Source organism: Lycium ferocissimum, chromosome 10 (genome assembly GCF_029784015.1).
Source record: "Lycium ferocissimum isolate CSIRO_LF1 chromosome 10, AGI_CSIRO_Lferr_CH_V1, whole genome shotgun sequence".
NCBI lineage: Eukaryota > Viridiplantae > Streptophyta > Magnoliopsida > Solanales > Solanaceae > Lycium > Lycium ferocissimum.
Genome location: NC_081351.1, coordinates 28,789,200 through 28,806,725, shown reverse-complemented (window position 1 = coordinate 28,806,725; position 17,526 = coordinate 28,789,200). Strand labels below are relative to the sequence as shown.

The 17,526-nt window shown below is 33.4% G+C and overlaps 1 protein-coding gene, 1 non-coding gene and 1 pseudogene across 2 annotated transcripts; 1 reads left to right on the top strand and 2 right to left on the bottom strand.

Annotated features, from left to right (window-relative positions):
• The first annotated feature begins 7,074 nt into the window (after positions 1 to 7,074).
• On the top strand, positions 7,075 to 7,270 carry LOC132035606 (U2 spliceosomal RNA). Its single transcript, XR_009409339.1, has one exon. It is a non-coding gene; the product is annotated as a U2 spliceosomal RNA (small nuclear RNA).
• A 1,355-nt stretch (positions 7,271 to 8,625) lies between these two features.
• Positions 8,626 to 12,365, bottom strand: LOC132033208 (zinc finger protein GAI-ASSOCIATED FACTOR 1-like; annotated as a pseudogene).
• A 196-nt stretch (positions 12,366 to 12,561) lies between these two features.
• Positions 12,562 to 13,552, bottom strand: LOC132033212 (uncharacterized). Its single transcript, XM_059423111.1, has 3 exons — positions 13,398 to 13,552; positions 13,224 to 13,296; positions 12,562 to 13,127 (listed from the first exon to the last, which is right to left on the bottom strand). The coding sequence occupies exons 1-3, from the start codon at positions 13,480 to 13,482 to the stop codon at positions 13,115 to 13,117; spliced, it is 171 nt and encodes a 56-aa protein (XP_059279094.1). The 5' UTR covers positions 13,483 to 13,552; the 3' UTR covers positions 12,562 to 13,114.
• Positions 13,553 to 17,526: the final 3,974 nt, after the last annotated feature.

Below are 17,526 nucleotides of genomic sequence, written 5' to 3'. Positions count from 1 at the left end.
GTGTTTTTTAAACCATGATTGATTGATTTCCCTCTTCGCTAGCTAACTCATACGTGTTTTATGTTCTCCAATACCATTGTTGTGGTATTTTTATTTGTTGCGACTAATAAGGAACTATGGAAATCAACTAACTGATTAGCATTTGACCCAAAGCTCTTCTCAATGCCGGAATCAACCATCTATTTGCAGCTGCTAGTTCAGTTTCCACAATAATTGCTGCATTCTAGGCACTCCCATAAGGAAGCAAGACAAACATTTTATGTTGCCTCTTCTGTTTCTTGTTATATTAGTTCTTGCTTGTGCTTAAAAGGAGTAACTGATGTTTTAGTTTCCCAACAACAGTTTTTCCAGCTTAGATCATATTGAGAAGCTTGTCATACTGACATGAACTACTTTTGAGTGAAGAGTAGTAGTTCTGAAAGCCTATGAAAATTACCAAAAGAGGGCAATGGTCCCTTTGAGACCACTTGCTTTGACACTTTTTTCATTTGAGATGAGATACCACCTGTCCACATGGATGAGGTGGAGGGATACCATTTGTCAAATCTCATAGTTTATATTCTAGGAAAAGAATCTATGCCGTTATACGACAAAGTATCTGATATTTAAGAATCCCTTTTATCATATAGAATACTTTCTACATAGGATTGTCTGAGGTACAGTCAGTGTCCCACCCTTTTCCACTAGAAACTGTGTTCTTTGGCTCACAGATTTTATTTCTCTATGATTGATAATCATGGTAAACTCTTTTTATGAACAATGTAAACAAAAATGACCTCGACATATGTCGATATTTTGTTAATTTCTATTAGTACGAGTACCCAGATATTGCTAAACTTGAACTACTTGCTTACATACATAGCAATTTGACATACTTTCTCTATTAAGTGTCACGAATCCATTTAAATATTTTCATATTGTCCTGATTTAAACGGACAGAGGCATTGCTGTCAAACTGATAAAACAGGTATCTACCCTTTGGGAGAAATTAGAACAGTTCTACCCATTGGTATGCAAGTTCCAAAAACCACAAAGAGGTAACAGTTTTTACTCTTATTTAGAATAATAAAGAACTAAGGCGTACTTTGGAAAACTATTTGCTCGAGAACACCAATGTTTGAACCCTACATGGACTAGAAGTTCATTCAATTATCTGGCAGGATTTTCATGGTCAAGATAGAGCAAATCTGGCACATCTCTCTCATCCGAGGGAACGGTCTTTTCTAACACAAGATGATATCAGTGACTTCTCGAAAAATCAGAGGAGCTAATATTTTGGACCTATCAACAATTGTGCAGTCATATGCTAGTAAAAGCTTGAGGAGTGCTCTAAGGATGGGATCTTCGGATATGCCACAAATTAAAGAGAATTTAGACAAGTATATGCTGTTGAAAAGATCTATAGTGTTTGAATCAACATAGAAATTTTGCCACAGATAGAATAAGCCGTTTGAAGGGGACCATGGCGTAGTAAAATTGTTGTACGCGACTGGAGGCCACGAGTTCGAGCCGTGGAAATAGGCTCTTCTGAAGTGCAAAGGAAATGGCTTAAAAGTTGTCTGATAGGCCGCTGTGGTCCAGTTTTCTCGCAGACTCCGCGCATAAGGCACATCTGTGGCCAAATTTTTGCTGCCGAATAAGCCGTTGGTTTTCCTTCTTTTTATCTTTATCTTTTGTGGGTGATGAAATGTTCCAAATGATAAAAAGATTCATTTGAAGTATCTTCTCATCTGATATTTAGAAGTAAAAGATGAGAGACCTTAGCTTAATGCAAGATTAGTGGTCACTCTATATTCTGGATATGTTTGTTCTTTTTTAAGTCAAATGTGGGTGCTTGCGGTAATCTTGCTGAGAATTAGAATATTCTGTCTTTTGACGGGAAGTGTTTATAACAGTAATATGCTGAGCACTTGCTTACTTTTGATCAGACCTATATTCTTTTGCTTTTTTAAGGACTGATAACAAATGGCTGGTAATTCGAAAAGCAAATTGAGATATGCAGAATCAGCATGTCTTTTTGAGGAATGTTTAATAGCTTTCTACTGGTATATTATTGGATTCTGGGATTCGGTGGTTAGAAATAAAAGACTTCCTAAGAGATCCCACATAGCAAAATCATTGAAATTCTTGCTCTATTTGATGACCTTATCTTGGATTGTGATATTGATATTGCAATATGCTTAGGTTGGTGGTCATAAACCAATAGTAGCTCCCATAAGTAGTACTTACTAGTTATGCGAGGATTATAATGTAAGAATTTATTTGTGGTGAATAATATTGCTTGGAATGTTATGGAGAGGCATTTGAACTATTGGGGTTTGAGTTCGAAATTCTGATGTACTATTGGGTTCAACATAAATTATTTGTACTTATTTGGTGAATTTTCTAACACATTCAAGATTCAAGCTGCCTCTCTACTCCCACAAAGGTTGGAGTAGGTACAACATCTTGTCTTCTACTCCCACGTAAAATTATAACTACACTGGGCATGTTGTTGTTGTATTCAAGATTTGAGTTAAAACTACTTGTTCGAACGAACCAAGTAGTTAAACTCTACATCCGCTTCTAATGTTTTTTAAAGACATTTTTAAATAACTAAATACAACACTCTTTACCATATTATTAACACGTATCTTTATTATAATTCTACTTTGCTTAAAATAATAGTACATAGATTCTCTCAGTATTAAGCTTAATACTGTCAACCAAACACACATTACTCATGTGAAAATAATTTTTCTCTTTGTGCAACCAATCGACCACTGTATTAATTCCTAGTTTTATGGAGACTACCTCTTTATTTTAGCAATCAAACAACGCTTCTGCTAGATTTTATATAGAAACTAATTAATTGACCCGCGCTTCGCGCGGTTAGACATTTTATTTTGTAACTTATTAGATGTAAATGAAGATGAGAAAAATTTTATAATACAAAAAATAAAAGTATTTAAGCTTAGACAAACATTAATAAGATGAACAATTTAAAAGTAGAAGGAGAAGATACATATGCAATAAAATAAATAACAAATTCAAAGGAATTTTTTATTTATTGGGAAGCGAAGCTAACCCTATTTCATAGAGAGAAAAGTTATGCAATATAAGTCTTGTCGCTCTTCCTTCCAGTTTAAACGCTATTCAGAAATAGTGTTATCACTTTTGTAATAAGATTATGTAAACAATGCAGTTAAACTCTCTTTACCTAATCTCTTTAGAATATAATGATTTTATTAACGCATGAATGGATCATTAGTAAAATGAACTCTCCATCTATACATTTTTCATACTAAGAGTCTATATTTAAACTCAAGTTTCTATTTTATTTTCACTTTGTAAAAGAGTAATATAAGAGGTAAAACCAATTAGTTAATCTTCTAAGGTCAAAGAGGGCTTCTTGTTCTTCATTAATCGTCAATTTTTTGGTCATGGTGCACAATCGACCTATCACTTGTCCCTTACACTTTCTTGTTTGGCGGGCTAGCTAGTATACATGTTGATCTCTAAACAAAAATTGTTCTTTTAGCTAATTATAGGCCCGGTAATAGCAAAGGTAAAATTGTTATATTATAAATTTTTTGATGTGTAGAAATAAATAAATATAAATTATTTCAAAGAAATCAAAATAAGAAAGGTAGGCGTAATATTATTTATAACATGAAATGTTAGTATTATGAAGTAAATCATGGAAGAGGTTGTTGAAATTATCCCTAATTAATATATAGAATATTAAAAAAAGGCATCATAGTATTTCTCCAAGTATCTAGAAAAATAAATTTGTTTAGTAAAAACAAAAAATTAATCTTGAAAGATGGCATACACTGTACAGTTGGTTAAGGGTACAATATCACAAAACGGAATTTCAACAAAATAGTGATACCAAAACGATACTTAAATAACAAAATAGTTATACCAATTTAAGAATTTCAGAAATTTAATATATGATATGATAATTTTCAAATACTCTAATCATAAAATAACAAACAGTAAGTTTTGTAAAAATTACAATATCTTTAAGTTTTTTCCCAGGAATTAATGCAAACATACAAGTTTATAACATTACATAATTGTACTTTGCCAAACTTAAATTTTCATTAACTAAAAAAGGTCAAATCAAACCATAACTTTAACCAGAATAGGAAAAAACAGATTTTTTTTTGCAAAATAATCAACTTACGAACAAATATTAAACAAAAGTTTGTAGATATATCCAACATTCAACATATAACAAATTAACAAAAATGCACAAATCTCAGTACATATATCAATGAAGGGGTTTTATAAAAAGTTGCTGGGTATTTTGGTAAATGATGGATAAAATAAGGAATTTAAATAAACTTGACAATGACAGGCAAAATCGTAGTGAATAAAGTAGCACCGATGAAACATCTTTCTCCAAAATGAAAACAAACTTTAAAATATTTCTAAAAATAAATCAAATATTCATCATCTTTTGATACTAAAGGGTCAAATAATTTTTGAATTGTCGACGTACCTTTTATTTTGTTGGGGAGAGGTTGTTTTCTAATTGAAAATTGAACTTAATAGAAAAAGTGAATTGATGTGGAGCTCTAATGAAAATTTTCAATGAAAACTGATTTGAACCACAACCCTTTGTTGTCGTAACCATACGACTGCTGAAGAGATGCAACAGTTCGGCTTCTTTCTTTTTTTCTTTTTTTGAAGGAAATAATTGATAATTAATAGAAAATTGTGGGGAAAAGGCAAAAATATAGGAAAAAAGATAACTATCAATTCTGAAATGTGAGAGCGTCACGTTACCGGGCCTATGTGTTGCAATTATATATATATATATATATATACCTTCCTTTAAACAATTGAATCTATCTTAAAAGATAGATAGCATCTACCAATACATCAATAAGAAAGTTCAAAGATATTTCCAAAAAAATGTGGGGAAAAAAGAACAGAAACAGAAACAGCAACTTATAGACACAAACTTAGTACCTTTGTTGGAATATGCAGTGTTATATGATTGAACCTCGAAATTGCAGATGTTGAATCACCATTATCGCGGGCTATTATAATTTGCAGAGCTATTCGTTCATTCATTAATAAACTATTTTTTTGTTTTTTTACATAGGCAACTGTTACTGAGGGGGTGTAAGAGGAAAATAAATTAGCATATTAATTAATGTGGTTTGAAAAGGTGGCTAGACGACCGAACAGTCACTTGAGATTTGAAAAAAATTGGAAATTATGGGAACTAATGCTAAAAAATCTGGAAAATTAGATAAATAGTAATCTTGGCTTAGGAGCATGCCACATCATCCGGCTTATGTCTAGCTTTTTATATTTATATAGATTATTATGCTAATGTGGCAATTTTTTGTTTGTAAATGTAGATTACTGACGACAGGAATATGTTTCTCTTTCTTTTTTGGATAAGCCTGATAGTAACTACCCTAGTGTTGTGCTATGAAAACTGTTAACTAAAATGAGTACCTTTTGTTTCTTTTACTTTTGGGAAGAATCTGTTCGAATTATTTATATGCTAAATATGTACTTTTGAGACCAAACCACAGAGATTATTCTCCAAATTTGCTTTCTACTGGTGGTTGTTGTTTCTTTTTCAGGTTATTTGACTAGTTACAACTTACAATACAACAAATGGCATACACAGATACATGTTTTTTCTTCGGTATATGGTTACATAAGTTACAACAAACACTACTACAGTTAAGCAATTCATCTAATTTGTCGAATTTTCCAAGTTAAGGAAAAAATATATGGGATAAACTTAACTTATTGCATTGCAATTAGAGTTGAACACGTGCTAATGATTAAATAAGAATTTATGTAAAAAGGAAATTCCAAATTAGAAATTGTAACTTTTACTCCTAAAAATGTTAAACCTTCGAAGTTCCTTGCAATATATAGAAAAACTACTCCATTAAAGATGAAAGTTTTGTCAAATTTTCGTTTTTTTTCCAAAAAAGTTTAACACTTGGTGATATCGTTTCTTTAAGTATCAATATCCCTTTGTGATGCCATAAATTCATATGTCTTTCAGGTTTATTTAACATCATTAACGGTTAATGATGTAACTTAAATCCATAAAGACACAAAGCATCAACCATTATTCTCCAAGATAGTAAATTTCATCGCCATGGAGAATAACAAGAAAGGTTACTTGAGGAATCAAATGAGGACATTATGATGAAAGATTAAAATAATACTCTAGAATGTAGCATAATTTTTTTTTATTTTGTTTGCAAAGAACATTTATGGAGGCAATTTGTAATGGGACTTGATAACACTAAGAGCCCGTTTGGATTGGCTTATAAGTTGCTGAAAACAACTTCTAAACTGTTTTCAACTTTTTTGAGTGTTTGACTGGCCAGCTTAAAGTCATTTTGTGTTTAAAATAAGTCCAAAAAAATAATTGGGCCCGTTTGGCTTAGCTTATCTAAAGCAGCTTGAAAAACTGCTTTTTTTAAGCCCATCCAAACAGGCTCTAAGCCTCCGCATTAATGTATTCGCAGCTAGTTACTTTATTTACAATCAAGCAGAATAAATATTAGTAATAGAAAAGACATTTCCTTTAAATTTTGAAGTACATAAAATTTATATCATAAAAGAAAAAAAAAAGGATAATTATCGTTACAGAAAAAATTAATGTGAGCTACACTCTAGTCTATAATTACAAGCATCTTCACAAAATTGACGTTAATCAGTCACATTTACCTTTATAGTGTGTGTGCGCGCGCATGGCAATAAGTTGTTGATAAACAAGATGTTTTAATATGTTGTCTGTTTGAACATTGAAGTATAAACAACTACCTATAAGAAATATATCAAAAACATACTCTCTACATTCCGAAATTTTCGTTGCTTTAATAACTGTTCGTTACTTGTTTTGTAATCCAACCTTTTCTATTTCACTTTTACATGTCTCAGATATAAAAACAAATTTGTTCTTAAATGGTGGATTTATATAATGTGTTTTGCTCCTTTAGCTTTGCTGGAGTTCTTGTTACATTATTCCCACATCGGAAGAAGCTACAAGTAGACAGCAAAGAGGTGTATAAAAAGAAAGGCCCGTCAATGTGAAGAAGCATACCTTTCTCGGCCTTTTGGCTAAGATCGAAGTGTAGTATACGCCTTATCGGTTTAATATACGATATGTAGGCGCTGGTTAACACACGATATTAACTTAATTTTTTTTAAGGGGGAAGGTCCATCAAGTGTAGCTTGCTACATGGGCTTTCATAATCGCTGCGTTATGCACTATTGCACGGGCACCGCACCCCACCAAAACTAGTTCAATTTTAGTTGGCTTGGAAACATTAGTGGGCATCTCTAAGCTTTGGCTCATTATTTGACTACACAGTTCTGGATTAAAACTTTTTTTAATTTAAATTTAGAACGTTAAATTGTATTTTTAGCTTATTTTAGGTCACAAGATTTAAATTTTTTATTTTTATTTTTTAAACTCCCAGAAATTGCATTTTTTTTTCCTTTAATAATATCATACTCATGGTATTTCTACCAGAATAAATTTCTCATAGAATACCGTACTCATAAAATCATGCTTTTTATTGATTCTGAGCCTGATATCGAACTTTAATTGTCTGTGTGCTTTCTTGCAAACTTGAGTATAATTTATGCTTTGACCCAAAAAGTTAGAGGCATAATTGTGCGATTTCTTGCAATCAAATACATTTTGGTCGAATGCAATTTTGAAGTGTTTATCTCGTTTCTTTGGATGTTTTAGATAATAAAGATGACGGGGGAGTACTTAGGGGCCAAAAGGATATAAGTCTGGTCCCTAGTCAAATTTCAAAGTGATTGCAATCTGTAGAAAGTGACCCTCTTAGGGAAACATTTTGTAACGCCGAAAGAGAACTTTTGGGTCATGAAGAAATATAAATACCTCCTTACGACACTAGAGTACTAAATACTTCCTTATGCTTAAATAAATATGTTATGCGCATTCAGATATTGTTATGCTTAAATAAATATGTTATGCGCATTCAGATATTGTAAAACAAACAGTCTTCCAGATCTAGAGATAACATTTTAATCATTCAGATGTTCATTCAGATTCAGACGTTTTAATCTTAATGAAAACAAATGAGGCATAAGTCTCACATTAGAATTGAGTTAGGCCAAATGTTAATCTAATTTCTTTAACATAAACATGTCATATGTGGTACTAAATATAAAAATTGATATTCTATACTCCGTCGATTTCAATTTATGTAAACCTATTTATCTTTTTAAACCGTGCAAAAAAGGAAGACCCCTTTTTATATTTGAAAATAATTTACCTTTATGCTATGACTAATAACTATGCAAAATATATATGTCTCATTTTACACCACAAGTTCAAAAATCCTCCTTTTTTTTTTTTTTCTTAAAAAACTTCATGTCAAGTCAAATGAATTCACATAATTTCAAATGGATTCACATAATTTGAACCAGTAGAGGGAGTATGATTTATGGTTTTCAATAAGACCGCATGATGGTCTATTTAATTTCCTGTTTCCCAATCATATTTTGCTTATTCAAGAAGCATTCAACTGCTGCTTGATGTTTTGGATGCTCTATACATTGTCTTTGTAAATTACAATCAAATGTAGTTTCCTATTGTCTCGTACATACATATTTGATGCAATCGAATTGAATATGAGTTTTAATAGTGTGCCAGGACGGAATTATCTCCAGATAGAATCCTATGGCCTTGATACCAAACTCTGGTGGCACAACGGAATTATCTCAGAGGGTATAATAAATTAGCAAGGCAGAGAGATATTGGTTCCATAGATGATGCTGGCTCTATATCAGGTGGCGGTGCAGGAGCCACGGACTGAAACCAATCAGTAAATTGAGGTGCTTGAGATGGCAAAGGCAAACTTCCTGAAGAAGTTGATGAAGCAAATAAGCTTGCAAAAGTGCTGCTGCTGGCACTTCTGTTACTACTCGAGCTACAGATTCCAGTCATGCTTGTAAAAATGCTGCTGCTTCTGGTACTTCAGTTATTGCTCGAGCTGCTGCTGCTGCTGCTACAGAATCCAGTTGAACTTGCAAAAATGCTGCTGCGGCTGGTACTTCCGTTACTGCTCGAGTTTCTACTGCTGCTAGAGATTCCAGTCAAGCTTGGAAAAATGCTGATGTTTTCGGTACCTCCATTACTGCTCGAGCTCCTAGTGCTGCAACATATTCCAGTCAAGTTTGGAATAGTGCTGATGTTTCCGGTACCTCCATTACTGCTCGAGCTCCTAGTGCTGCTACATATTCCAGTCAAGCTTGGGAAAATGCCGTTGCTGGTGGTACTTCCATTACTGCTTGAGCTCCTACTGCTACTAGATATTCCAGTAAAGCTTGGAAAAATGCTGCTACTGGTGGTACATCCGGTGCTTGAGCTACTGCTGCAGATTCCAGACAACCTCGTTTGAGCTTCCATAACCTGTTTGGTAATGGTTCCAGCGGAATTTGTGCGTGGACTCTCCACCAACTCTGCCAAATTATAACAATTACAGACAGACATAAAGAAACCACTCATATGAAGAAGCAGGGAAAGTCAAGCTTTTGATATAAAAGAACTTCATCCGTAGAAAGAGGAGAATCAGGATGTGTTATCCTTTGTGAAGACGCACTTTAGACTTCTTCAAGTGCATGCTATATTTCCTTATTTCACCAAAGTTTTCTCAGATTGAAAAAGTTAACTTTTCTATTATTTTGATTGATCTCTTTTTTGCCCATCTTATCATACTTTTGTTTCTAGAATTCAAACTTTGTTCAAGATAAAGGATCACTTAGGCGTTCGGACATGATTTAGTCGAGATTTGAAAGAAAAAAAAAAAAAACTCCTAGTATTTGAAGTTGAAGTTGAGAAAGGATATTTGAAAATTGAAGTTGTATGTGGACATGAAAACAAGTTGAATTTAAGTGGAGTGAAAACTCCTAAAACATGTTTCTCAAACTTCAAATTCTATATTTCAAGTTCGAAGTTGAAATAATGGGCCAGATTGATAAACAAACACTATTTAAAATAGTCTAATGAGGAAAACAGATAACATCAAGGATCAATATATGACAAAAGTTCTCGACAGAATATCATTAAATGACAAAATTAGAAAGACTCCATAACAAGAAAGAACAAAGTCTCTTGTCTGTTCTCAAAAAACACACATCAGCAAACTACAAATCCAAATTTTCAAACTTCTAAAATTGAACTTCAAAATGTACCTGGATTCTGGATGGGAGAATCAGAAGACATTAAATCAGTTGACGGAGTAACAGGAGGTGGTAGAGGCTCCGGGGCAGCTGGTGAAGGAACAGCTGGCGGCTCTGAAGCTGGTGGGGGAGTAGGAGGTGTTGGTAGTGGTGGTGTTGATGAAACAACAGCTTGAACCTTACGGTCCTCATCAGCAATAGGAGTTGTAACTGCACTCTGTGCTTTCTCACTGTCTTTCGCTAATACATCACAAAATGCCCTGTGTCTGATAAAGCTATCCCTCCTATACACACTATTAACAAAGATATTAGCTTTACAAGAAAGAGAGATTAACAATTAAAAGGGGAGTTTTTGGTCAAAATCGTCCCTCATCTATGGGAGTATGTCTATTTTTGTCCTTTAAATATAACCTGAGCATCTTTAGTCCCTTAAGTTTGCTACAGTGGAGAACCTTTGGTCCAACTAACAGAACTTAACAACTACCAGTGACTACCAAAAAACACTGCCAAAAACACGGCAAAACCGACAGACTCAGCGTGATAAAGCTAATGGTCTTTTGCTAATACATCAACATGCCCTGTGTGTGATAAAGCTATCCCTTCTATACACATTATTAATAACAAAGATATCACCTTTACAAGAAAGAGAGATTAAATACTAATAGGGCATCAAGAATGGACCTTGAAAACATTGTCCCACAATCACATTTATACTCTTTAGTTCCACAAACACACATAGGTTCGGGGCAAACATAAACTCTCTTCTTCACCTCATTGCTTGTTCTCTGCCTTAATTTCCAAGGCAAATTGTGACCCCTTCTATGAAGCTGCAAATTCTGGTCTCTCTGAAACCCTTTGTTGCAAATCTCACACACAAGTCGGTTCGTTGCTAATAGAGTTTTCGGTGACAAGGCAACGACTTCCGCATCAGGATCTAATCAAAGGATAATAGAAAAAGCCCCAAAAATCAATTTTCTGCTGAAATAGGAATCTGTTCTTTAAGCTAGCGTTTGGCCATAGATTTAGATCAGATTTTGAAAATTTGTCTTCCTTCAAAATATTTTCAAGTTTCAAAACTGGTCTAAATTTCACTTCCACTCACAAAACTTCAATAACTTTTCCAAGTAAAATGCATATCCAAACACAACATCAAGTTCCAAAAATCACTTCAAGAACTCAAATTTCAAGCTTCAACTTCAAAATATATGGCCAAACGGGAGCTAAGAAACAGGTTGAAATGGAGCTAAATGGATTAAAAAGATTAACATAACCAAACCCTAACAAGTTTAATCAGGAATTGCAAATCAGGGGTTAATTTACCTGGCATTCCAGGGAGTTCCTCTTTTTCTTTGCTGTTTCTTTACAAGGAGCTGTCTGATCACCACAAGACGATACACTCGCTTCACCAGTGCCCGAGCAATCGTTCATGGTGGATGAAATAAGAATTCTTCTAGGGTTTATAAGTAACTAAAATGAAAAAAAATCTATAACATTTCTACTTAACAAACTTTCTGCTAAGCTTCTTTTTGCAAATCTACCACTCAATCTTGTTTTTTTTTTAAGCACTGAACCTAGTTCTTATTTTTTAGCTCAGACTAGCTAATTAGCAAAACCCATCAGCTCAAAGCTAAGTATAGATGAACAAAACCCCCAAAATTGGCAATAAAATGATATCAAAGAAAGATTAAAAAAAAAAAAAAAAAAAATTAGATACCATCAGCTCAGACTAGCTAATTAACAAAACCCATGTCACAGAACCAGCTCAAAGCTAAGGAATGTGCTTTGTTCAATACTTATAAGGAATAAAATAAGAATTTGCCAAAGAAAGACTAAAAGCACAATTGTCCTTTTCTGCTATGATGCCCTTTCTATTTTCATCTCTTTAAATTGTTTTTCTTATGGTGGAGAACAAAGGTATAAGGATATTTAGGTAAAAACTTACCCACCTGGGGTGGGTACGTCAAATCAATGGATGTATCGCATGTGTTCTAACATATACAACTAACACCTTAACTATAATTAGTTAGTGTATATATTCGCTTCATCAACTCACTTAATCATGATAAATTGCATTGGTTTGGTATAAACACCCTGCATGCATAAGTGTTTACCGTATATTTAGGTCTTCGGTGGTGCTTTCACCTAAGGATGATCAGCCATCATATGGATCTTTATCATGTGTTTCTACTCACACTTTTTATCACTTAGTGAAAGTAATTAAGGAAATTCGAGAGGGCTGCACAATTCTATCTGCAACTAATTTGAATATAAAACAGATAAAGCATGTTTGTTGAACTTGTAACTCATAGTATTACATGACTGGTTATAGCAATCCATCCAATTCAAGTAAATCTTGAAGATAACAAAAAATGAATCAATTTGTTTTTCTTCACTGCTAATTTCAAAGTACTCCTCACAAGGTTGAAAACAACAAGGCATAGGACAAATGGTGAAAAAAGAACAAAAACAAGATAGGGCATATTAGAGGGAGCTACTGAATTAATCCACAACTCTTTGAAAATATACGTAACTAGAAAGAAAGGCGGTTGAACTTGAAGCAATACATGACTGGGTATGACAAAATCTGTCCAAATACATATTAATCTTGAAGAATGAACCAACATGTTTTCTTCGCAAACTGATGAGTTAATTTCAAAGCATTCCTCACAACAATCGGAAATTCAACTCGAGCCAATATCTGCTTGAATTGCTTACTATTACATTAAATGTCATCATCTATTGGTAAAGAATAAGAAAAGAGCAGTAACATATTATTTTTCTGGTTCATAAAAAGCCAACTGTATCTATGGCACAACGAAACAATTTCAACAACCGTACAAGTTAAATGCCAAAAGAGGCATACATATCTCTCTTAGTTATATGGTCAAGAACAAGGCTCGACGCAGCTGATGAACTTTCACCACAGTTGCCTGAGACAAAAGAAAATTACCAATCACATGAATAGGAGCTCATCTCGATATCTAAATTGCTAAGGTTTTTGTTGAAAGCAAAGATGGAAAAGATACCTATTGAAGAGGTCGGAAGCATATCGAAACGTATTGTAAGCCATAAACCATAGCAAAACAAGCACCAAGATATCTAAAAGGCGTTAAAGAAGTCCAGATCTAAAACCTATAATTACAGATCAACAGATGAGATGGATGTAAAAGTAACAAAATTAAAGAAACAAAAAAGGATACTGAAGAGACAACGTTCCCACCAGTCGAGCATGTACAATCCAAAAGTGACATTGTACAAATATATTTTCCTTTGAACCCAATTCATTTTCAATTATGATCGAAGAGGAAATATGTGATGGTTAAAAGATGAATTTGATTTATTGTGTCCCCCTTTTAAAGTAGCCTCCTAAATTAGAATTTTCCTCAGTCTCGCCGTCAACTTTGTGCTGATCAAATTTCATATGAGATCCCTTACGAAAAGAAAAAAGTTACACGTGACCCCAAAAATAGGATTATTTTCCAAATTTAATTAAAAATAAGATTGTATCGTTAAATCTATCATTACAAAAAATCTCATTTTAGGTGACATTTTGTTGTCATTAGGTATTCTCCTCTTTCTTTAAGTTCTCATTTACTATTGAACCAAAATATCCCATAAAAAAAAAAAAGTTACAAAACTACCTTTAGCGCTATTGCGTTTAGAAAGCTTGATACCAAAAAGCAAAAAAAATTGGCCAAACTTTATTTTTTACAACACTTAGTATTTTTCCATACTTTGACTAACGATTAGTATTAATTTTTATATAGAACCCGATATTTTTACGAAACAATAATGTGTGTACGTAGATTCGGATAGTCATTTTAGGAGTTGAAAAGGTACGATAAGTTTTGTTTGAAAACTTTAGTGTGTATTATTTTTTAAGATTTTGATTTAAGCGTGTTATTTTTTAATCAATTTATTTTGAATATAAATATAATTCTAAAAAATATAGATATAATATAAACTTTAGATGTTCATAACTTACGGAGAATTTTTTTTGCTTCTATAATAAAGCGATAACGGCTCCAATTTTTTTGCTTTTTGTGAACCCCTAAAGACTATCCGAACGTCTACGTATCCTTGATGTCACCAAATTAGGGGTTCTATATAAAATATTGACGTTTCGGTCTTGATACACGACTTTTGGTCAAAGTATATGGAAAAAAACTGATTTGTAAAAAATAAAGTTTGGCCAATTTTTTTGCTTTTTGGTATTATTTCTACAACGCAATATTTTATTGCGCTAAAGGTAGTTTGTAACTTTTTTTTTATTGGGATATTTTGGTTCAAAGTGATTTTTTTGAGGGGGTATTTTGATTCAAATGCGGTTGTTGGCACAACAAATGTCATTGGTTGAAAAGGGTGACTTTTGGTTTGCTTCATTCACGCACTAATTTAGTGCGTGAAGTTTATTTTTGCGGTTGGTCCTTTCACGCACGAATCGATAATTTTTTTTTTCTTTTACGCTTTCAACTGAATTACTTAAGGGGTTCATCCCTTAGGAAAAGAAAATTACACGTGACCCCCAATTTTCCAAATTTAATTAGATTGTATCGTTAAATCTATCATTACAAAAAATCTCATTTTAGGTGCGATCGTGTCGTTACTTTATTGTTTTCCTCATTTCCGGCTCTACTTTACTTGTAGATTTATATTTCAAATTGCTGATGTGTGTTATTATATAACGACGAAAAACGATACAATTTATCAAATCACTGTATCAATCAAACTATACAGTATGATATAACATAACACAATACAATATAATACGATACATTATGAACAAAGAGACTTGACGATTCACCAAATTAGGGGTTCACAAGGCGGAGAGATCTTTTGGGATTTAAGATTTAGAAGGGCTTTCAACGATTGGGAGGTAAATGAGTTTCAAAGGTTGTTGGCACTACTTCATAGGCAAGTTGCCCCGATCGATAATCCTAACGCTTTGTGATGGGGTTTGGGGAACAATGGTGTTTTCTCTGTTAAATCTTTTGATCAGAAACTTTTAATTAGTGAGGAGGTTGAGTTTCCATGTAATGTGGTATAAACTCCACAGGTGCCGAGAAAGGTCTGTTTTTTCTCTCGGCTAGCTACTAGAGGGGTGATCTTGATGGCGGAAAATCTGAGAAAGTGGAGATTGTCTGCATCAGTTGGTGCTACATGTGCAAGAAGACAGGCGAGGATGTTGACCATCTTCTTCTACGTTGTGATTTAACTATGAGCTTGTGGTGGGATATGTTTAGGTGGTTCAAAACTTCTTGGGTAATGCCAAAGACGGTGAAAGATTTGATGTTTTGTTGGAGGTGCGGGAGAAGGAGAAGAAGATGTAGAGCACGGAATGTGGTCCATCTTGCGTTAATGTGGGTTGTTTGGAAAGACAGAAATAGGAGAGTTTTTGAAGGGATAGGGTCGAGTTATACTAAGCTTAGGAGTAGTCTCCGATCACTTATTTTCTTTTGGTGCACCCATAAAATTCCTTGTTGTATAGAAGAATGGGTGGAGTTTGGAGAGAATCATGCATTTTTTTAGATTCTTTACCTTTTGATATACCCCTTGTACACGGTCAGTTATTTGGCCCTGTTTATGAATGAAATACTTTTACCTGATAAAAAAAAATGATTCACACAATTCAAGGAGCAATACCCATAATTGACCTCTAAGATAATCATTTTGAAACACCTAAAAAAAGTCATTGCTCCTTTCCATCATAACAGTTGCAAAAACTCCTAAAACCTGTTTGAAGTTGAAATAATGGGCCAGATTGATAAACAAACACTTGTTTTAAAATCGTCCAATGAGGAAAATAGAGTTTTCGATAACATATCAGTAAATGACAAAATTAAAAAGACTCCAAAACAAAGAAAGAACAGAATCTCTTGTCTGTTCTCAACAAACACACATCAGCAAACTACAAATCCAAATTTTCAAACTTCTAAAATTGTACTTCAAAATGTACCTGGATTCTAGATGGGAGAATCAGAAGACATTTCTCTTTTTCTTTGCTGTTTCTTTACGAGGAGCTGTCTCATCACCACAAGACGATACAATACACTTGCTTCACCAGTGCCCGAGCAATAAGAATCCTTCCAGGGTTTATAAGTGCCCAAAATGAAGGAAAAAAAATCTATAACATTTCTACTTAACAAACTTTCAGCAAGCTTCTTTTTGCAAATCTATCACTCAATCTTGTGTTTTTTTTTTTTTTTTTTTTTTTTTTTTTTTTTTTTTTAGCACTGAACAAAGTTCTGATTTTTTCTAAACACAATCTCAAACTAATTAGCAAACTCCATCTCCCCATCAGGCAAGGAGATGGAGTAGACTACACATTCGTGGACTTCGACATGTTTCACAGTTATGATGTAAGTTTTTAAAATAATTATTTTAACAAATTAAATTACTTATACTGATTATTATCCAGCTCTAGCTCCGGCTTGGGAGACCGCTCAGGAGTCCTCTCATCAGCCATCTTAGCAGTCCGTCGACACACAAGTTTGATTTTTTTATCAAAAAAAATATATTAATTAAATCAAAATTAAAATTAATACTAATTGTTTATATGTTATTTCAGGTTCATCCTTCTGCGCCTGTAGACCTGTCTCTTGATGAGATGGACCCGTCTTACGATGTTGATGAGATTTCGATCGTGCATAGCTCACTTCTGCCCCAGAAGAAGCATGTCATGCTCAAGGCTGCAAGGAAATGAAGGAAGAATGATCATGTTATAGAACATCCTATTATTAAGAAGAAGAAAGGGATGGAGATGATGGCGAAGGTGGTGGGGTGGTGGGGATCGCCTTAGGCCGTACTCTAAAGACTCTCACATGTGAGACCTAAGGTTACACTAAAGGCTCCCACATGTGGGATCCATTAGAGATTGTGTATATGTAAATAAATTATATATTTTATGTTTATAATATTATTTTTTTGGTATTATTTTCTTAATGATAATTAGTTATCTTAGTCTTTATTATCGTTTATTAATAACTCGTGCGACGTCCTAAATTAATTATGAAAAAAATCTCGACATATTCAAAATAAAATAATGTCTTGACTAAATAATAAAATGCTTAAATCAAAATCTTATAAAATAAAACACTTAAACCTAATGATAACAAGTTTCCAAACAAAACTTACTTAGGGCATTTTACAACTCTGAAAACGATGATCCAAACGTTAGGTATACTTGATGTATTGAGCCTACATTATTGTTCGTAAAAAAAGATATTTGGTTCGATATAAAATATTGATATTTGGAGTTTTGAAACATGACTAATATTTGGTCAAATTATGAAAAAAACGTGAATGTCAAAACTTTGCAATTACACAAAG